Source organism: Pelodiscus sinensis, chromosome 3, assembly GCF_049634645.1.
Source record: "Pelodiscus sinensis isolate JC-2024 chromosome 3, ASM4963464v1, whole genome shotgun sequence".
In the NCBI taxonomy this organism is placed as follows: Eukaryota; Metazoa; Chordata; order Testudines; family Trionychidae; genus Pelodiscus; species Pelodiscus sinensis.
The window spans coordinates 192887441-192910194 of record NC_134713.1 but is presented as its reverse complement, the minus strand read 5'-3'; the positions used below and the strand labels follow the sequence as shown (position 1 = coordinate 192910194).

Sequence of the window (22754 nt, the reverse complement as noted above, 5' to 3'; positions counted from 1 at the left end):
TGATCAACTGCCATGATTGAAAGGAAAGAATGACCGTTTCTCACTTGGCACACAGATAAAAAGCAAGCCAAAAAAATGATTTCCTCCCTCCTATGACTTTGGGGAGTTTAAAAAAAGATGGCAAGTGTCTCGAGTGTTTAAAGCATTTGTAAGTTTAAATCTTTCAAAGGCCCCCCCATCACTGCAGTATCTGAACACTTCAGTCTCATATTTTAACCTCTACATACCCGCCTCCCAAGCACTGAAATTCATCTATCCCTGTTTTACAGGTAGGAAACTGAGGCAGAGACACAAAGTGACTTGCTCAAGGTCGTGCATGAAGGCAGGAGTGGAACAGGGAATTTAATCTAGATCTCCTGGGCTCATGCTAACCACTAGGCCTTCCTTCCTCTTCTTAATAACCTGCTAGAGCTTTGTTTGCAAGCAAGAAAGCCTCTTACTGAATGTGTTGTACTTTAAGAGGTCCTCTAGCACCTCTCTGTGCAGATATAAGAGATAAGGTTTGGCTCATCAACTGTCTAGATGTCCACACAGGTGTATTAGGGGGAGTGAGCTCCTCAACTCTCACATGCACCCTGCATGGCCTCACTTAACCTTGGATTTGAGCACAAAAGAGTAAGCAGACACGGTGTGCCCACCACTGCAGTCTCCAAAATGGGGGGAGAGGAAGTGAGCCGAGCCACATATCTACTCCTGAAGTACTAGCCAGCAATTCAGAGTAAGGAAAGAGTATTGTACCAGTGCTGCTTGAAGCTGGGACGTCCTATGCTCGAGAACCCTAAACCATACCCCAAAAGCCGTCAGGATGTTCCCCTGTCAATCAACCTACCTATCTCCAATAGCATTCTTAGGGAAGTGTTCTCGGAAAGGTGGAGACTGCTCCTCTCCCTGCAGGTGCAGTGTGGGGCCACCGACTGATTTGCATGCACCAGCGCGGACACTCACGTGGGTAGTGTTAGATGTGTAACTGCTATGCATCTACAATTTGGAAGGGTGAACTTACCTCTGGCATGTCCCCTTGTGGCTGGTCGTGGTGTAGCAGGCTCTCCTCCAGTGCCCCTTACCAACAGCTGCTCTGCAGTTGTCTGCCTCTTCTTGTGACTTGGCCTTCTGCGTTTACTTTCTGATCCGTCAGAGGCTACGTCTTGACTGCAAGCCTCTTTCGAAAAAGCACAGCTAGCATTACATAGCGCCTTTTTTCAGAAGAGCACTTTCAAAAAAAAAAAAGCGTTCTTCCTCATAAAACGAGGTTTTCTGGGGTTGAAAAAACTGCAGCGTTCTTTCAATTTACTTTCGAAAGAATGCGGCAGTCTAGACGCAGGGGAAGTTTTTTTGAAAAACGGCCACTTTTTTCAAAAAACACTGTAGTCTAGACACAGCCAGAAAGATTAGATCCTCAGCTCCAATCTGCTTGCAAGTTGGCCTTCCTTCCCAGCCATTCCAGGAATCTCCTGCATCCCTTCTGGAGTCATCAGGCAGTTCCTTCCCCAACCGGGTTTCATCTTTCATTCAGCTCAATCTGACCTCCAGGTACCAGCGGGTACATAATTTTCATTTCCTCTCCCTCCCTGTATGGGGTATACACCCCATCACACACTGGCCCAAGAATACAGGGGGAAGCTTTTTGGGTTTCACAGCACTGAGATGAAAGAGATCTTGGCACATCATAAAGCAAGCAAAAGAGGACACCAGTCCATTTGTCTCCTTTTCAAGTCCCCAAGGTCACACAGCTCATGGGTATTAGGAGTCCCTTGCTGAATTGTAGGGGTTATTCTGGTACTCCAGGGTGAATTTTTCCCTCCTTGTCATCTCATGTTTCATTGAAGAAAAAAAAGTCTCTAGGCTCTCAGTTCTTGTCATGTGACAATTCTGGCTTCTGAACAACAGAGCATGCTTCATTCAGAAGAACGAAGTCTCACAGAAATCTCATTTGTGCAGTGATCTGCATCTTTTGTAATCTGAGATGGATATGGAGGTGCCCGGAACAAGAATACTGTACAAACTTGAATAATGGCCAGCTAGAGTAGCACTTGTCTGTGTTGGGGTGGATCACTCCAGCCTAGCTGTGGCAGGCATCTACTGAATGAATAACACTCTTTGCTGGCGAGCAGTTATTCGGTAGGTGCCTCAAGGAAGAGCTGCCAGCTTCTACTGGGCGAGTGGAAAGTGGACAAATGTTGGTGCACGTTTGGGAATTGGAAATGCCTAGTAAAATGTACGGTTGGTACTTTTAAAAAAAGAAAGTATCTTTGAGTACATAGGAAATGCCAGACAGGATCAGATGCAAGGACAACCTCATCCAGTGTTCTGTTTCTGACAGTAGCCAGCCCCAGATACTTCAGAGAAAAGGTATAAGAACCCACAGTAGGTAGATAGTTCATGAAGTGCTCTGAGTGCATTGTGGACGAATGACACTTAATACAAGTGTGAGTATTTCCTTCTGTATGGGATGGATGCATTAGATGGAATTTTAGTAAAGGGGATTTTTATAAAATTGAATCAACTTTCGCCTAAAATCAATACAAGGATTTAATGGTATACTTAAGGGTAGCATTGTGAAATTCTTCTTGGATTTTGGCTGGCTGCTCATGAAAGAAAGTGTAGGAGGATATATAGTTGTGGCTAAGAAGAGTTTGGTCTTACAGAAAACTGTGCCCACCACAATCATTTGTGTGACACTATCCCTAGATGTTTCTGAGATCATTTACCTGACCTGTTAATAACCCAGTCAGTTTTCAATCAGACTCAAGACTGCTTTAGCTAATTATCTGATCAGGAGTAAGTTACTGGGACAGTTATTACTTTCATCAGCATTTTGTAGATGGAAGTGATTGGAGCCCACAGTTATGGATAATATATATCTGAATATGAAAGGAAATGAATAGATATAGACAGTTTTAATAGAGCTTTTAAAATTACCTCATCTGCTGGCTAATAAGAGAACAGGCCACAATAACTGTAATCTACAGGCAATTTACATTTTATTATTTTTGTTTCAGACAAAGCGTATATTTGATAATAGAATCCTGGCCTGATAGATGGCAGTTTTTAATAATCATTGGATTTAAGAATGTGATTAAAAGAAGCTTTCATAATTTTATTTTTATTGGCTGCACATGCATAAACTCTACACTATACCATTTGGAAAATTTTAAAAGGTTTAACATACCAAAATTAAAATGCAAACGACCACCTTCAAACTGTCGGTATAATATAACCAAAAATAAACCAAGAAAATTACTCGATGTCCCTTGAAATATCACCGGAAAAGCTATCAATTTTAACTCTCCCATGTGTTTATATCAGCTATTCTAATGAGCTATGCTCCCATGCATGTCACTGTATCTTATTGGGTACATAACAATTTCAGGTTTTCAGTTTTGGAAATAATAGGGGGAAAAGACTGTCCAGCATCTCACATCATTATGGTTAGGGGCTTTAAAGACAGATTTTTGAGACAAAATGGGTATAACTCTGCTGGAGTTCATAAAAACAGAGATCTTCATTTTCAGTACTTTGCATTCTAACTGTCTTGTACGGCCAGTAACGTCTAATACAGTTGCTCATACGGACAGCCATACTGGGTCAAACCAATGGTTCCTCCAGCCCAACATCCTGTCCTCTGACAGTGGCCAAAGACAGCTGCTTAAAGGGAATTACCAGAACATGCCAATTGTGAATGTTCTATCCCTGTCATCCAGTCTTAGCTTCTGGCAATTGGAGATTTAGGGACACCTGAAGGATGGGGCTGCATGCCTGAACATCTTGGCTGATACTGGACCTACCCTCCAGTTAATTTTAACCCAATACTACTTTAGATCTTAATATCCCCTGGCAAGAAGTTCCACAAGTTGATTGTGTGAAGTACTTCCTTAAATTATTATAAACCTGCTGCCTATTAGTTTCCATGGGTGACTCCTAGTTCTTGTGTTATGTGAATAGGGTAAATAACATCGTCCTATTCACTTCCTCTGCACAATTCGTGCTTTTACAGACCTCTGTCATAGTCTCCCTTGGTAATTTGTTTTCTAACCTGAACCGTCCCAGTCTTTGTAATTTCTCCTTTTATGGAAGCTGTTCCATACCCCTGTTAATTTCATAGCCTTCTCCTTTTTCAGTTCTAATGTATCTTTGATGAGACAGGGACAACTGGAATTGCACATGCATTCAAGGTGCGAATGTAGCACTGACTAGCATAATGCCACTATGTAATTTTCTGCCTTATCTATCCCTTTCTTAATGGTTCCTAACCTTGCTGGCTTTTTAGACTGCCACTGCACATTGAGAGGTTTCATAAGAACATGACTCCAAGATACTTTTCTTGAGTAATAACAGCTAATTTAGACTCCATGCACATTACTAAAATAAATGCTAACGTCCCTAGTTGCTAAATGTAAAGTAATCATGTAGCCACAACAATTTTTAGCAGTTACACGGTTACTGAAATGCTCCCCCCATGGGGGTGGGGCCAGCAACCAGTATACTCCCCTGTCCCAGCCCCACTCTTGGCAAGCCCCCTGCCACCTTTATATTTAAAAAATTGACTCCCTACAGAAACTGGCTCCCGCCGCTCTGATCCAGAGGCAGCAGGGCAGGGTGGCAGCAGCCCCTATCCATGGAAACCCTGCGCTCCAGCAGAAAGAAGCTGCTCCAGCATTCCTTGGAGCAGCCCCACACTGCTGCCTCTGTATCAGGGCAGCAGCGTGGGGTGGCAGGCAGGTCCCTTGCATGCTCTTCATTTAAAACAAACTGGTGGGCTGGGACTGAGCCAGGCTGCTGATCAGAGTTTAAATGCAAATGCTTAATGACTACTTGGTGAACATCCCTATTAGCAACACTGAATTTCAGCTGCCATTTTGGTGCCCAGTCACTGGCTTTTGAGAGATCCTTCTGCAACTCTTCACACTCTACTTTGAACTTCGCTACCTTGAATAATTTTGTAGGTCTGTCAGTTTTGCCACCTTACTGTTGATCCCCATTTTCAGATCATTTATGAATCTGTTGAACAGCACAGATCCAAATACAGGTCTTCGGGAGACCGAGCTATTTGCCTCCCTCTCTATTATGGGAGCTGAGGATTTTTCCTATTCTTTGCTTCCTATCTTTTAACCAGTTCCTGATTTATAAAAGGACCTTCCCTTTTTGAGACAATCTTTCTATTCAATGGCCACTGTTCTTGTCGGTCTGTCTGTCATGGGATTTTCAACTTTCACACACTCACTTGTCACCCCTGGCAGCTCCTGTGCATGCACCGATGTGGCCTGGCTCAGTGCAGCACTGCACAGCTCCGCTCATAGGCAGACCCCTGCCAGCAGCTCCCGTGCCGATGCGGTCTGTCTCAGTGCCACACCACGTGGCTCCACTCACAGGGAGGTGCTGCTGCTGTGGCCGACACGGCAGGCATGCTTTGCTGCTGCCTCTTGCCACCGCTGTCCCTCCCCTCGCTGGCTGGCAGCTCCCACACATGTGTTTTTCCTTTCTTTTTTGATTAAAAGTGTGCTTACAATGTCAGAGGAGGAAAAGCATCAAAAGAAGAAAGAGTATCAACATGAGCACTCTCTCAAATGGAAATTGGCAGAGACAGCAGAACAACATGAAAAGCGGCTACATAAGGCCAGAGAAGCAGCTAAAAAAATGGCGATTTCAAGAGGCCGAAGAACAGAGACAGTCTCGTCTGCAGGACAAATCGATTTCACGTCATAAATGCTTGGAAAGGGGATCAGCAGAGTATCGACAGCACAGATTGGAACAAAATAGAGAATCGCAGCATCACATCCGACAGACTGAAATGGAAGATCACTGTGAGCCGTGACTGAGTCAAGATCGAGAGCTTCACTGTCTTGCTTTAGAGAACGAGATGGAGGATCATCGCTTACAGTGGCTGAGCCAACATTGAGAGCACGAGATGGAGGATCATCACTCCGATATCCCTAAAGTTGAAATTGAATTTGAAGGCGATGTCGCAAAGCACATCGTCAAGCCAATCACATGTCAATTTCAAGAGAATTTTGGATACAGGTTGCTGGAGCGGCAAATACTTCCAATCATCCAAGCTTATGCAGTCACCATCCACAAACTACAAGGGATCACGGTGGATAGTGCAGTTGTGAACCTTGGCTCTCAATACGTTGTGTCAGCTCAACCATTTGTTGCACTCAGTCGAGTACATTCTTTGGAAGGCATAGAGATCGATGAAACTGATCCGAACAAATTAATGGGTGACAATGTTTGTCATAAAGATGTCTTAGAAGAATTACAGTGTCTTCAAAGCCTTCCTCCTTTTAACCAAACAAAACAATTGATCGATCACCTCAATTAATTTATCCTTGCCTTAAACTCAACTGTTTAATTAAAAATGTAAATTCCTAGTGCACAAAACATTTTGTAAAACACTCTAGCTCAAAATACATAAGCATATAAAAATGAACCGTGCCGTTTTTATTAGTTGAAACACTAGATTTAAGACTAAAAAGACAAAATTATATACAAAATTTTAAAAAGACAATCTTTCTAAAAGTGCACCAAAAGACAAAATAATTAAAAAGTGCACCAAAAGGTCAAAAATAAAGTTAAGCTAACAGTTTTTAGTCTTTTGGTGCACTTTTAGAAAGATTGTCTTTTTAAAAAGTTTTTTTATATCTCATGACTTTGCTTAAGAGCCTTTGGTGAGGGGCATTGTCAAAAGCTTTCTGACAATCCCAAGTATGCTACATCAACTGGATCACCATTGTCCACATGCTTATTGACACTGAAAGAACTGTAATAGATTGGGGAGATGTGCATGCTCTTTAGAAAAGCAGCAATGACTCTTCCCCAAGAAATCATGTTAATCTACAGCTCTGATAATTCTGTTCTTTACTCTGGATTTCAACTAATTTACCTGGTACAGAAGTTGGGTGTGCCAGCCTGTAATTGGCAAGATTGCCTCTGGATTTTTTTTTTTTTTTTTGTTAATGGAATTACATTAACTATCCTCCAGTTATCTGGTATAGAGGCTGATTTAAGTGGTAGGTTATATACCACAGTTATTAATTCTGCAGTTTCATATCCAAGTTCCATCAGAGCTATTGGGTGACTGCAGCTCATATCAGTGAAGCTCACTAAAGAGCTCTTTGCAGAGGAGAAAAAACTTATATGAAGGGTGACATTTGCAAAACTTTCAAAAATGTAGACATAGAAGTCCTGCCCTCGGTCTGTGATATTTTGGAAGCATTTGACTTTTACAAACTTATAAAAGAAGAGAGAATTCCCAAGGAAGTAAGGAAGAGTTTAATGCCCCCCTTCATCCCTTTTCAGTCTCCCTTCAGTAGCCCTTTCCATCTAAATAGAAAAACAAACAAAGAAAAACTTTAAATACTGTCTGCCTCCTAAAAATCCCCCCACCAAACATGTTAATAGCAAACAAAGATAAAAAGGGGATGATTGTGCCCCTTTGGGGGGGAAAATTATAAGTGTCAGAGTGACATTCTTATATTCACTTTTTGTTCATGATTCCTGATAGTTTTCACAGATTTCTCTCCTTGCGATATGTAATGAATTTTAGTAATCTGCTAATTTAAAAGTTAATTTTCCTTTATGTTTTATAGCTGGAACATTTCCCTATGGGCAGGTCTACACTAGGAAACTTCAAAATAAGTGTTATTCCTCATGGAAAGCAGGAGTTATTTTTGAAGTAACGGGCTTGGTCGTGTGGATGCACCACTTATTTTGAAATAGCCCTGGTCTACATTTGGGAGTTCTGACAATATACAAAGATGAAAACACTAATTCAGGGAAATCAGTGCTGAGATTAAGAATTATACAGTACATTATAAACATTACAAACTATTTATTATTTTTTTGTGGGGAAGGGATTGCCATTTATGTTTGTACAGCATCTAGCACAATTGGCCTTGTACCTGATTTTGACCGTAAGTGCTATTGCAATATAAAATATATTTTTAAAATCCATAGATTATAAAGACAGAGGAAAAAGACCATTGTGATCATCTAATCTTACTTCCTGTATAACAGACCATAGGACTTCCTTGAATTAGTTGCTATTTGGACTAGAGCATCTTTGTCAGAGAAACATCACAGCTTGATTTCAACGTTGGAAAAACCACCATGACTGTAAGTTGTTCCCTTGGTTAATTACCCTTACTATAAAAACTTCCAGAGGCATAGCTGTGTTAGTCTGTAACTTTATAAACAACAACTAGTCCCATGGCACTTTAGAAACTAACAAATATATAGGCTCATGAGCTTTTGTGGGTAAAGCCCACTTCATCAGAGGAATTGGAGCGTGTGGCGGGGTCCTCCCTGCCCCGTTCTCTCCTCCCCGAGATTCAAGCAGTTCCGCCCCCTCGTAGACCCTAAGGTCTGGTCTGGGTGGGGGTTAAAGCAGGCCCTGAGGCCTAGTCCATGCCCTGAGGGGTTGGGGTAGGGGGGTCCGGGCCCTCTCTCTCCACCAGACCCCAACCCAGGGCCCTAGTAGTGGTGGGTGGTTCCCACCACTGGCTTAGCGGGGGGGGGGGTCCTCCCCAAAACACACGGAGCCCACGGGGGGGAGGGGGGTTTCCCTGCCCCTTGCCCTGGGTTGCTTCCTACCCCAGCCTTGTGGCCGACGGAAGTCCCACCTGGCGATGCTGGGCTGGCGGCAACGTCAGCCGGTCCCATCTCTGGGGCAGCAGCGCAAGGGATGTCCACTGCAGTGGGGCGGGCGGCCCCCCGGAGTCAGCGTTGGGGGCATGTTCGCCCTGGTGAGGGTAGCAGCAATAGCGGCAGTCCCTCCGGCTCGGATTCTGGCAGCAGGTCCGGCTGCGGCCCTGCAGCTGGGGCTGGAGCTCCTTCCTCCCTGGCAGTCCACCCCAACTGAGCAGCCCGGCAGCCTTTTATAGTGAGGCTGCACTGCGAGCATGCCCGGTAAGGCTGTGGGGGAGGGGCGTATTCTACCCAATAGGCAGGCTCCCCTCCCTCCTGCTCAGTGCGGGGCAGGCTAGCCCCGTCACAGAGTGGAAATAAAAGAATTCAAGATGTGTGTGTGTGTATATATATATACACACACACACACACCAATGCAAATGCAGTTACCTGTCTATTGTAGGACTCATGTTAAATAAGCTAATTAAATAGGTTGGCTGTATTCCATTCAGAGCTTTTGATGTGAAAACGTGAATGTCAAAGGCAGGGGAAATTGACTTTGTAGTGGGTTAAGCAGCTAATATCTTTATTCAAGTCCAGATTGACAATGTCATATTTGTAAATGAATTCCAGTTTGGCAGTCTCTCTTTGTAATAGGGTGAATTTGTCTAGCTTTGTTTCCAGCCATTGCATCATGTCTCTTAAGTTGAAGAGCCCTTTATCATCAGATTTCTGTTTCTCATGTGAGAATGTACAAGATATCCCTCCACCTTCTCTTTAGGCAGGGGTCAGAACCTTTGGCATGCATCCAATCAGGATAATCCACTGGCAGGCTGAGACATTTTGTTTACATTGACCATCCACAGACATGATCCCCTTGCATTTCCAAGTAGGTGCAGTTCTCTTAGCTCCAACTGGCTGGGAATGGAGAAGTGACTTTCCTTCTTCCTAAAATAATTCCCTTTTAGTTCTGTCATGCAAGTTCTCTCTTGCCAAGGCTTAATATGGAATCCCACAGTGTTAGATGCCACACCTTTTTAGGAAACTGTCATCTATAAGTTTTAGAAATTCCAGGGGCAGTGTTATACTGGTAGCATGGGGCTTCCAGCAGTTTGCTCTTACTGATGTTCCCCCATGAGGATCAGCTTTTCCCTACAATTCATAGACAGACGCATAAGGAGCCCAGATGTGTAATCCTTACCCACGCTGGTGAACACTTCATCAAAGGGATGACTTGCACAGCAAACTGCTGCTTAATACGAGTGGGAGTAATCCCATCTAACCGGCTACTGCTAAATGCTGGCACTGAGTTTGCTGCCTGGTCCCAAAGCAGTGTGCACACATACCACCTGCTGCATTTATTTCCCACTGGAAATCAGCAAGTCAGAACCTATTGAGCTGAATGAAAAGCAGCTTTGTCTTGAGCGTCTGACATGAGTAACTAAGTTGTGTCGGTATCTTGGGAATTCCAGTAAGTTATGGTGTCTGTTCTAACCTCTTGTGTCAGTACAAGTAGAGCAAGAACTCAGCTGCTGGAATTTGGCATAGCTCCACTGACAATTTGGAGCTATGCTGAATTGCCTGACTGAGGGGTGGTGTGCGTGTGGGTGGGGGAGAGGGAATGGGGGGTGTAGGTATATATTTCTGTATGTGGGCAGAGTAGCTAATGGTTCTAGTTGGCGGGGGGGAGGGAATCAAGAATTCCATTTGGGACCAGTAACTTCTACCCTGTTTGGGTATGTCTACACTACCACCCTAGTTCGAACTAGGGTGGTAATGTAGGCAACCGGAGTTGCAAATGAAGCCCGGGATTTGAATTTCCCAGGCTTCATTTGCATAAAGCCGGGTGCTGCCATTTTTAAATGTCCGCTAGTTCGGACTCCGTGCCCGCGGCTACACGCGGCACGGACTAGGTAGTTCGGACTAGGCTTCCTAGTCCGAACTACCGTTACTCCTCGTTTCACGCGGCACGGCACGTTTCACGAGGAGTAACGGTAGTTCGGACTAGGAAACCTAGTCCGAACTACCTAGTCTGTGCCGCATGTAGCCGCACGGCACGGAGTCCGAACTAGCGGACATTTAAAAATGGCGGCGCCCGGCTTTATGCAAATGAAGCCCGGGAAATTCAAATCCCGGGCTTCATTTGCAACTCCAGTTGCCTACATTACCACCCTCGTTCGAACTAGGGTGGTAGTGTAGACATACCCTTTGTTCCTTTTCATCACTGCTGGTGAATGGGTTCTAGATATGCAGCCAGTAGAATTTTTAGTGTAGTGTGACTCTGCCCAACAAAAATAAGCTGCAGTTTGAGGGGGATTCAGTTTGGAGAGGGAAAAAGGCAGCAGTGTACAACTGGAGAGGCAAGAGTCTCCAGGGAAAGGAGAGAACCACCTTCCCGGGGGCCCTGGGGCTCGCTACCCACCACCACAGCTCTTAGGGGAAGGGTGGGGATAGATGGCCTTCCCTCTCAGATGGTGCTGGAAAGGGCTGCTGTATTGAACTGCAGTGATCCGACAGCCCCTCTGCTGAGATGCTGGGCCTAACATGCATTGCTGTGGGCTGACCCCTGGGCTTTTGAATTTAGTGCAGTATCCTGGCAGTGTCTCAGATCAGAGAGAATATAGAGCAGCATACTGAACTCAAACCGTTTTTGTGGATCAGATGCAGGTAACAAATTTGGTGTCCACACAGGGCTCTAACTATTAAGTCAGGTTCTAGGTCTTGTGTTAGGCAAGAGGTCAGACTAGGGGGTTTGTAATGGTCCCTTCTGGACTAAATCTCTGAGAGCTGGACAAGCTTGTTACAGCATGAAGCAGGCACACTTCTCACTGAAGCAGCCCCATGTTAAATACTGCCATTGGGTCCGAGTCACAGCATCACAGTATGACTAAACTGCCTGTTACTCCAGCATGCTAGACATCAAAAGGTTTATGGTCCAAAGGCCACACCAGCAGAGCCATCCCTGGGTATGCCCAGGTGCCATCTAGCTAATTTACATCGCCATAGTGACGGTGAAGCAGTTTCTGTGGGTCCAGATTCGTTACACTGGACAAAAAAATCTTAAATTAAAGGACTCAGTTTCTCAGCAGTTTCCTTTCCTAATTTAAGGCCCTCCTTTTAAAGGGCTCTTAAGTGACTTAAAGCCTCAAATTCATACTTGTCCTTTAGATGCTGGATCTGTCTCCAAGTATAGTAGTTGTCTTTAGCTAGCGAGAACAGCTACCACTTTCTAGAGACTCTGTAGGAGCAAAGGGGCAGCAGCTTCCAGAGTGGTAACAAGAAACTAGCCCCTATCTTAGCTTCAGGTCAGGAGAAGGTCTTCAGCATGCCATCCCTCTCAGACCTGGGGAGGGGGGCCAGTCCTCACTCAGACAGCCCCACAGCCTGAGACCAATACTCACCACCCACTTCACACCCCACATCAGAAACACGAGCCCAAAAACCAACCTCTGCAACAAATCCCGTTGCTAACTCTACCCACACATCTACCTTAGGCTGTATCTAGACTATATGCCTCTGTCGGCAGAGGCATGTAGATTAGACACATAGGCAAAGTCAAATGAAGCCGCGATTTAAATGATCGCGGCTTCATTTACATTTACATGGCTGCCGCGCTGAGCCGACAAACAGCTGATCAGCTGTTTGTCCGCTCAGCGCGCTACTCTGGACGCTCCCCTGCCGACATCAAAGCCCTTTGTCGGCAGCCCCGTTATTCCTCGTGGGATGAGGTTTACCGGGGCTGCCGACAAAGGGCTTTGATGTCGGCAGGGGAGCGTCCAGACTAGAGCGCTGAGCGGACAAACAGCTGATCAGCTGTTTGTCGGCTCAGCGCGGCAGCCATGTAAATTTAAATGAAGCCGCGATCATTTAAATCGCGGCTTCATTTGACTTTGCCAAAACAACAAATCTACATGGCTCCGTTGACGGAGCCATGTAGTTTAGACGTATCCTTAGTGACACCACCATAGGACCTAACCACATCAGCTATACCATCAAAGGCTCATTCACATGCACACCTACTCATGTGATATATGCCAGCAATGTCCCTCTGCCATGTACACTGGACAAACCAGACAGTCTCCTTGCAAAGGAATAACGGGACACAAATCAGACATCAAGAATGCCAACATGCCCCTCTACTGGTTTTTGTACTTTAACCTCCCTGGACACACAGTTACTGACTTGCAAGTTGACATTCTTAGGGAAAAAACAAACAAAAAAACCCCCACACCATACCCACCTAACAACTTCAAAACCAGACTAAGGAGAAAACGCAGAACTGGAATTTAGATGCAAATCAGATACCATCAAAAGATGTTTAAACAGAAACAGGGAATAGTTTTCTCAGTACAATAAGTAATTTCCCCTTCAGGTACGCTCACCTTCTCATCACTGTTGGAGATGAGTCACATCTGTTCCGATTTAATTAGCACCGATCCCATCTCTGTATCCCTTCCTTTCTTTTTTTCCCCCTCTTCAAGCATCTGAGGAAGTGAGCTGTATCTTATGAAAGCTTATGCCATAATAAACTTGCTAGTCTTTAAAGTGCCTCTGGCCTACTGCTTGTGTTTGCTGAAACAGACCAACACGGCTGCTCCCCTGAAACCTATCATCCCTGTTCAGATGCTTTGACAGCTGAAACATTGTTGTACTTACCTACTATGCTGCTAATGGGGATCAACACTTGTGGACAATGGGTCAGCAGCAGGAAAATATTAAGTCTCCTCTCGCTGAAGATTACATGTTTGAAATTTTCTATAGTTCCAACTTCACAATTACCAGCTAATGGAATGCAGCAAAATACTATGGGCAGATGACAGTAAAAAAGATTTGCTGCATTCAGACAGAAATTTCCATTTCCCCTTTGATGCAGAAGTGCACAGTCTTTTTTTGAAAGTGTTTTGACTAGACCTACTGGGAGGAGGGCTAATTAGTTGGAAATTGCTGGAGGACGGTCAGAAAAAGCATTCTATGTTTGCATCACACTCCTTTGTTTATACAGAGGAAAATGCAAGGAGTGCTTGTGAAATACAACATTGCATTACTGAGCATAGTCCCTCTGTCAAACCTGGTGTCAGTGGACAGCCTCGCCTCAATTGTCTTGCACTTCGGTTCTTTGGAGCACATCTCCATCCTATACTTAGTATTTACACAATATGCCCAGTGCAATCTGCAAACACTCCATCAGTGACAGGCCTTGCTCTCAACAGCTGACTTCTAGAGAGCAGGCAGCCAATGAGACAGAGACTGGGGAATAACCAAAGTGAAGATTTTTATGGGGCACCTACATCCCGTTGATATTGAAAATCATCCTCAGAGGGTACAGTCCATTCTGCTTTTAAGAAGAAATAGGGCCTAAAACATCCCTGAGATGTGCTACAGATCCCGAGTAGGGATGTTAAATTTCAATTAATCAGCTAATTGAGTAGTTGATGGAATTTCCATCGGCTGCTCAATTAGTCGGTAATGGGGAGTAGGTGCTCACTGTCCCTGCTGCGCCTCTGCCTTTTAAATGTAGTAAGAGCTATGGGTGGCTTTTACTACATTTCGAAGGCAGAGGTGCAGCACCACCATGATTCTGCCTCCCCTGTCTGCCTCTCCCCCTCTGCACCACGGAGATGGTCCTGGGGAAAACCAGCTTTTAAGCTGGCTCCCTTCAGCACCAGCTCCTGCTTCCTTCCCCCCCATTGCTGCTTCTGATGTAGAGGCAGCAAAGGTGGGGTGCGGAAAAATGCAAGTAGTTGACTATTCAACTACTCCTTTACATCCCTAGAACGGAGTCTGTCTTTATATAATAAGAACACAAGAACAGCCACACTGGGTCAGACCAAAGATCCATCTAGCCCAATGTCCCGTCTTCTGACAGTGGCCGATGCCAGATGCCCCAGAGGGAGTGAACAGAACAGGGAATCCCCAAGTGATCCCTCTCCTGTCATCCATTTCCAGCCTCTGAATAACAGAGGCCAGGGACACCATCTCTACTCATTTTGGCTACTAGCCATTGATGGACCTAACCTCCATGAATTTATCTTGTTCTTTTTTGAACACTGTTAAAGTCCTGGTCTTCACAGCATCCTCTGGCAATAAGTGCCACAGGTTGACTATGCACTGACTGAAAAAAAAAAAACCCACTTCCTTTTGTTTGTTTTAAACCTGCTACCTGTTCATTTCGTTTGGTGATCCCTGGTTCTTATGTTATGGGAACAGGTAAATAACTTTTCCTTATTCACTTTCTCCATAGCCACCATTATTTTACAGACCTCTATCATATCCCCCCTAGGGCTGTGTCTAGACTGCAGGGGTTTTTCCAAAAAAGTAGCCTTTTTTCGAAAAAACTTCACCTGCGTCTAGACTACAGCTGTGTTCTTTCAAAATTAAATAAAAAAAACGCAGCTTTTCTTTTGACAGTGGTACTCCTCCTTTCACGAGGAATAACGCCTTTTTCGAAAGTGCTCTTTTGAAAAAAGGCGCTATGTAATGCAAACTGTGCTTTTTTGAAAGAGAGCATCCAGATTGCCTGGGTGCTGTCTTTCGAAAAAGCAGCTTGCTTTTTCGAAAGTACTGATGCTGTTTTTCAAAAGAAGCTTTTTCGAAAGTATCTTTCGAAAAAGCCTCTTTCAAAAGAGGCTTGCAGTCTAGACGTAGCCTTAGACTCCTCTTTTCCAAGCTGAAAAGTCCCAGTCTTTTTAATCTCTCTTTATATGGCACCTGTTCCAAATCCCTAAACACTTGTGTTGCCCTTTCCTGAACCTTTTTGAATGCTAATGCATCTTTTTGAGATGAGGCAACCACATCTGTATGCAGTATTCAAGATGTGGGCGTACCATGGCCATACAGCAGCAATAAGATAGTCTCTGTTTTATTCTCTATCCCTTTTTAAATGATTCCCAACATTGTTTGCTTTTTTGACAGCCGCTGCACATCGAGTGGGTGTTTTTAGAGAACTATCCACAATGACTCCAAGATCTCTCCCAAGTAGTTGTAGCTAAATTAGTCCCCATCATATATGTATAGTTGGGATTGTTTTTTCCAGTGTCCATTACTTTGCATTTATCAACAATGTAAACAGTTCATTGACAAGGTGCTGGTAGCTAGCTCTCAACAATATATAGACCAGTTTCTGGGTTTTGTAGAACCAATGAAACCAGTTGTGCACTGCAAACGTCTTCCTCTGTCTCCGTTTTTAAACTATGACAGGCACTTGGTAATAGTAATACCTACCAGGAAGCCCCAGGGGAAAGTCACTGTAAGCTGCCAACAATCTAACTTCAATCCCAAGTCAGGGCATGTGGAGCCATCAAGACAACCCTAAATGGAGCTGGGGATGAGGCCAGCCCAGAGAGGCATTGATTCAGCACCTCAGCCGGTAGAGTTTCTAGCTGGATTTTAAAGCTATTGCTCTTGGATAGTACTGCCATAGGATGTGTAATGAGGAGCTCACTTTGCTAGCCCTGAACACGTGCTGATGGATCTAGCCTACCCCTCCCCCCCAAAAGGGACCATACATAGATGGAGCTGGGTGATGCTGCTCCAAATTTAGCTCCATCTTGTCCCAAAACCTTCCTCCACTGGTTGCTAATAGCTGACATCACACAAGCATCTAAATCCTCCTGCGAGGCTCCATCATAGACCTCAGTGAAAAGATCCCCACTGACTTCAAAGGGCTTTGGAAAGGCCCATAATGCACCTGTCCATTTTTGCCCTGCTGTTCTCAGATTTGTCCCTGAGCCCCACGGCCATCAGTTTATGTTCTGAAGCATGAGGTTTAGTTACTCTTATCAGAGGACGTGTCACATGCCTCTTATGACAACAGTGCTATTCAGTTCTTTCATACTATAGCAAGGTTTTTGTAAAAACCTTGGTTCAATTCAGAACAAAGGGACACACACCTCTTCTAGGCCAGCATCAGCAGGGCAGGCAAATTTCTGCTACTTAGGGGAGGAGACAGAACATGGAAGACCCAGGGAGAGGAACTCTGTACCATGTGTATGGAGCTCTCTGGGACCAGCATGGAAGAAAGCTGTGGGAGAGGTCAGCAAGGAATCATCTGCAGCTACACATATTCACCAGCCAAACCTTGCATAGATGGGACATGGACATAACAGCTTCTCTGATATCTTAGAAACAACCATAAGAAGCTTAGGCCATCCTAACAGAGCAGACTCCCTCATTCTCTAGCGATTCAGCTGAGCTGTGAGCTCTCCCTCTGCTCTTTCCTGGCAATGAATATCTAATTTTACACCTCAGCTATATTTGCTCAGCAGAGCCGTTAGCATGGCTATAAACTCTCCAACAATGGTGCAAGCTGATTTGGGGAAGCAAATAAAGCTGAAGTGCTCCTGCATTACTGAAAGGAGTCCCAAGTTCAATGCTCTTTCACATGTGGGGATTCACTTCCAACAGGTGGAGAATTAAAATGATCAGTAGGGTAATAAACGTGCAGAATTATCCTTTTTCAGCTGCAAGTAAGTTACAAAGGCCCATCTCCAACTACTGTGGAGACGGATCAAGTAATACGCCTTCTTACTGATTATTATTTCTCATGAGAGTGTAAGCACAGTGAGTAATGGGATGGGATTTCACATACAGTCTGCCGCATAAATAGGTAAGTGAGGATATTTAAAGACAGTTTGGACAAGATATTCAGGCCGTGTAAATCAGCTGAAAATAAATGGCGGTACAGGGATTTACATCCGCCGAGAACCGAGCCTCCTATATCTGCTGAAACCTAACTGACCTCTCCTAAGGTTTTCATGATCTTTGGTTCAGGCTCTTTGAAGCCTTCGGACATTGTAAAATTGGCATTGAGTTCTCCAAGGAAGGCCTGAGAAACTCTAGACGCCTCTAAGAGTGGTCACAGGATACCGAAGAGCCATTGGGATACAGTTGTGCTGTCAGGAACTTGATACCTTCTACTCTCTCTTCTCTCTGGAGGGTAACATATCAGGAGCAGGCAGCGGGTAGATTTATGCTGGCTCCATTCCATGGCTTCGTAATGCACCTTCCACTCTTGGGAGGTGGTACAGGGACCCCAGCTACTGATCCAGCTCATGGCCATTGCAGAATGCCTTTCACCCAAGAGGCTCCTTTCCTCATCTCCCAAACGAGTCACCAGTGGGAAGCCAGCTTACTAGGGCTCTCCAGGAGGGGAGGGGGTAACGTTAGCGCAGCTGGATTTAAACCCACAGAGGGGATTCTATGGCAGGATGGCAGATGGAATTTATTTTTAGAGATGTGCAAGGCCCAGGTGTATTGTTAAAGGCAGTGTAAGCAGTGGCTCTGCTGGAAGACCGTATTCAGGAGTCCCCATGGGAGCTCAGAGAGACTTTAGCCTGGCATGACATCTAAAAAGCAAAGGCAGGCAGGCAGGTTCAGTGCACTAGGAGGTGGGAGTTATTTATGCTCTAATTTGTGGTGTGACTTTCTAGAGAAAATTAAATGGATTATCAGAACCTTCCACTTTGAGTGAGCAATGATGCACCTGCATTTGGAAAAAGTCTAGCTGGTCTCACTACAGTTTGGGTGTCTGACTTCTGAGTTTGAACACCTCCCCTTCAGAATGCTAGAGTGAAAAAGGCCCAGAGCAAGAGGAAAATGCTGAGGGTTACAATGGAGAGGTTTCTGTTTGCGCAAGCAGAGGCTATAGCTGGGAGCAGAGACTCGAGTGAGGTAATCACTTATTTAGAGATCACTTCCGTATTTATTTGGCAGTGTCACACATGCATGGTAAGTACGGTCATGCTAGTGGCCATCTGCTTAGTGCTCGCAGCCTGGTTGGCCATTCTATACATTCTTGGCCAGCTGGGAGGTCAGATCCAAAGCCTATTGAAACTAATGGAAAGGCTCCTAGGTGAGCCAATTAGGTGATTTCCCTTATAGGGGGCTCTGGATCAGAGCGAACAGTGACTACAATTGTGAAGACAGAAGCTCCCTGCTGAGTTTAGTTACTCCTGTAACTGTACATGAGATTTTTTTGCCTCAGTCAGGAACAACACACAGTCACTTCCGTATTTTCCAGTCACTCCTATGCTGAGTTGTGTGTAAGCGGAGGAGGCAGCAAATAGGATCATGCTTGTTTATCACCAGGAAAAAGGAACAACAGCAGAAATCTATTCTGAGAATGCAAAGTTACTGGAGCTTTGTGCTTGCCAACAGGTTCATGCAGGGTTTCTGTATTTGCAGGTTGTGGCAACTGCTGCTTTTTCACAAAACTGAATGGTGAGCTGCATGTACTAGCAAGAAGATGGCAGTGTGGGGAGTCTGAGGTGGTCCCGGGAGTTGAGTTTGTGTTGTCTGAGTTATTGAAGATGCACAATTCATAAAATTCAGACCTAAGCCTGGGCTGATGGATTATTAAGGGAAAATGGACCTGCTCTTATTAGCTTTTGATTTGCTATCATGGTGGCATGTATTGATGTAAGCTTCTCTTTGTACTAGCTTAGAAATGCCTTTGTGTAAGGCAGGCTGCTGTTTCATCTCAGAATTGAAGGTGAAGTCAATCTGAAAGGAAAGATCAAAGGGTGGAAAGTAAAGTGAGGAAGCGCTCTTGAACCAATATACTGTATGGCTATTCTATTGCCTTCATTTTAAATACATCTCTGCACACAAACAAGGACCACAGGCATTGTGCCTCCATATTAAGACAGCCCTTTATGGGAGGGGAAAGAGGTTCTTTCAATCAGATTGCTAATTTAAGTGAAGGGTTTTGCACCATTTCATATGCCAATGAATTATAAGGGACCCAACTATTTTCTGAATTGCTGCACACTGCTCACGTGATCTGAAGCCAGTGGCACCATCTTGAGTGAAGAGCAGAAAGGAGCCCTGAAGCTAAGTCTACACATGGATTTCAAACAAACAAACAAACAAACAAACAAACAAACAAAAAAACCTGTGATCAGTTGTGTAGATTTTCAGGCTCACAGGATCCCAGATCCACACATCTACGCCAGCGATGGACAAGAGGGCTGCAAAAGTGCCCTCTGTCTCAGTGAGCAGTAACAGACATGGTCTCCCAGGACAGGGTAGTTTTGCTCACTATGCTTGCATACCAAGAATTTTCAGGGTGTGCTGACTGAACTGTAGCAGCGCTTTGATTGGCTGCAGAGGCAGCGTGTGGACCTCAGTGTTGTGTGCCAATCAGCACACACCTCATTTTACATGCCCTTGCTTTGTATGTGTCACTGTAGTAATACCAGTGGGGAAAAAGCTACATGGACAGAAACTAGCGGAATCTGGCAACCCTGCACGTGCACAACAGTAAACAAAATGTTTCTCAGTCCACACATAGAACCCTGATGGGCTGCAGGTTGCTGATTTACATAGTAATTCTCCAGCCCCACAGCCCAAGTCAACTGACCTGGGTTAGCCCTTAAAAATTCCTTCCTGTCAGTGCCTCAGGTATTCTGCGAATTAGCTTAAAGGAAAGGGGCAGACCGGAGAATGCAGCTAGAGGAGCCTGTTGTCTTCTAGGCTATTTAGGCTGCAACATGTATGTACCCTGTTGTAAACTCACCTGCTTTCACACACAGCTGCAGAGTGCCTGTAATACTGCATGAATAATACACAGGTGCCTGGCTGCAGATCACGCCTACTGATTTCAATGGGAGCAGGAGGAGTGAATCGGTGCAACTGAATGTTGATCAGCAAGGAAATGAGACGAGAGCTAGACTAGAATGCGCCAAGAGCTGAAACAAATAGAAAGTCTCACAGGAAGGCAACGTGGGAGGGAGAATTTTGATTGAGTGAGCAGGAAAAGTGAGGCTTAGGATAGAGGAGCATGGTTACCCGATACAATCCAATAGTAAGACACACTGACTTGTCTGGGACTAGGCTCTGACCTCTAGCAGCTAGCTGTAAGGTGCTGGTAGAAGGCTGGAGCAGAGGACTCTACACACAGCAAGGGTGGTCAGATGAAGAACACAGTTCTAAAGCTAACAGAAGAGAACAGCAAAAGCAAAGTGAGCTGTGGAGAAGATTAAGCCATGAAGCTGCCTAGAGCGGCAATCCTTAGATCTGTTCACTTCCCACTTTCTGCTGCCAATGGCCAGAGCCAGAACTGCCCAAAAATCTGCAAGTTACCTGCAACCCTCTCACTTTTCTAGGAGCATGAGGGGGGATCCAGCCAGCACAATGAAGTGGATTGAGCTAGCTGTAGTGTGAAACCAGGGCCTATGTGAGTTGTAATTTGCCCATCTCTTGAGGAGCCCTGGTGCCAGCCTGTTGTGGAGGCTTGGTCAGTGTTCAAAGCTGTCCTTCTCCAGGGATGAGTGCACCACTTTAAGGTGGAGAGGCCCATGCCTTAGGGAAACCTTGCTCTGAGATCACTAGCTGGACAGCGGTGGAGAGGCTTTGATTCCCAAGCCACAAGGACAGTTTTTAGTTAGCTGCAGCTTACGGGTAGTTTCTCCGTTTCCTGAACATCTAACCTATTTCTGTGTTTCTCTGCTTGCAGGTGCTGGTAGCCCAGATTCCGAAAAAACTCAGCATGCAGCTAGCATGAGAATTTGGCCTAAACATTATGAGGCAGCAAATTCTAGACATCATCCAACTGCAATGCCATTTCAAGCCGCTGGACATGGTGGGGTTCCATCTTCTTGGACAGATGAGCACGAGGGCACAGAGGACACCAGCATTAGAAAGTCTCTAGATAGCTTCTATGAAACGTGCTGTCAGCAGCAGCCCAGCAAAGAGGATCCCAAATACAATGCAGCTTCAGAAAGGCTCGCTCTCAAAATTCAGGAGGTAGCAAACAAGGATGGAAGAAAATACGCCTTGCGCAGTCTCTACATGGCCCAGATGGTCTTGAACAGAGATGGGTGCCAGGTCTTTCCAGACCACTCCAGTAAAGCTTGTTTCTCAGCACCAGCTAATGGAGAAGTGGCACTGGAAAAAGGAAAGCGAACACCAGGATTGTCAGATGATGTCCTTCAATTTCTCTTAAAACAGAACGTGATGAAATCATAGGGCCTGGTGTAAGAGGTTTGGGGAGGAAGGAGCAAGCAGTTTGATTGCTTTTGCTGTGTTTTTAAGGAAGTGGCACCTTGTGGCATTTAGCTCCCGCTCTGAGAAGGGATGGATCTACCTCAGGAAGGCACAATTCTTTCTTGAGGCTCCCGGAGTTGGAGGAACATGCCACTTAAAGACGTAACTTGGGGTTTTGCCTCTGCTCCCAGACTCTAGCCTGAATTTCCCATATATATATTTTTTTCATTCATTCAACTTGTTTCCCAGCATCTGAGTGGGGACTCCAGTGCTTCGTGGATTTGATCTCCATTTCCAGCTGCTGCTACTATGCTAAAATTTACCCCGTGGCATTTGGCCAGAAGACATGTCCTTCTCCAAACTTGCCATGAGGTCTCCCCATATTCTGATGCCAGGAGACACTCATACAGAGCCTCATCCTGTTACCTTTATACTCAGTAGTATGCTCAAGTAGCGCCATTTATTTCCATAGGGCTATTCAGAGTGTGACACCATTGGTGAGTGCATCAGTATGGCCCATAACCACCACCATTTGGATATCAAGTCCTTATCTGTGCACCTTCTAGCATTTCCAGTAACCAGGCTGCTTAACTTGCTTGAACCCCCAACACAGCTGAACAGTGTCCCCTCCCTGAGAGCAAACTTTCTTATATTTGTGCGATTACCTATAAGTGCCATTTGCCACAAAAACAAGATGTGGATTGCACCAGCAGAGGCAGATACAGCGTTCCAAGAACTGGAAGGATTAGATTTGTATCGAAGGCAAGCGCACACACACCTTGAGTAAAAATATTTCCATTGATAGTTGACATTTACCAATAAATAATATTGGTCTTTGGACTGAGAACTTAGTTTGCACCGAGGCTATTTACTTTGTATATTTTGACATGTGATGTTGACAACTTGTGTTTTAATTGCTATAAAGCTTTACATTTTCTAATCTCAAAGACTGTCAGTTTTTGCCTAACCCCACCTAATAATTTCCTGCACCTATAAAAATGTAAAGTGATAAGCATTATTCAGTGTTTAAAAGCAGATATTGTCCATCAAAATCATTAAAAACTGTTCTGCCAAGCCTGTCATAGATCCAAGCAAAAACATTTGGAAATTTTATTCTGCACCAAGTCTGATATTCTGCAGAAACAAAA

The 22754-nt window shown here is 44.8% G+C and overlaps 1 protein-coding gene across 1 annotated transcript in view; it reads left to right on the top strand.

The window, feature by feature from the left end:
• Positions 1-22553, top strand: part of SHLD1 (shieldin complex subunit 1) — a 76892-nt gene extending 54339 nt beyond the window's left edge. The window contains exon 4 of the mRNA XM_075925722.1: positions 21077-22553. Coding sequence (XP_075781837.1) covers positions 21077-21588 — 512 coding nt within the window. The 3' untranslated portion in view covers positions 21589-22553. The remainder of the gene's footprint in view (positions 1-21076) is intronic.
• The last annotated feature ends 201 nt before the right edge of the window (positions 22554-22754 follow it).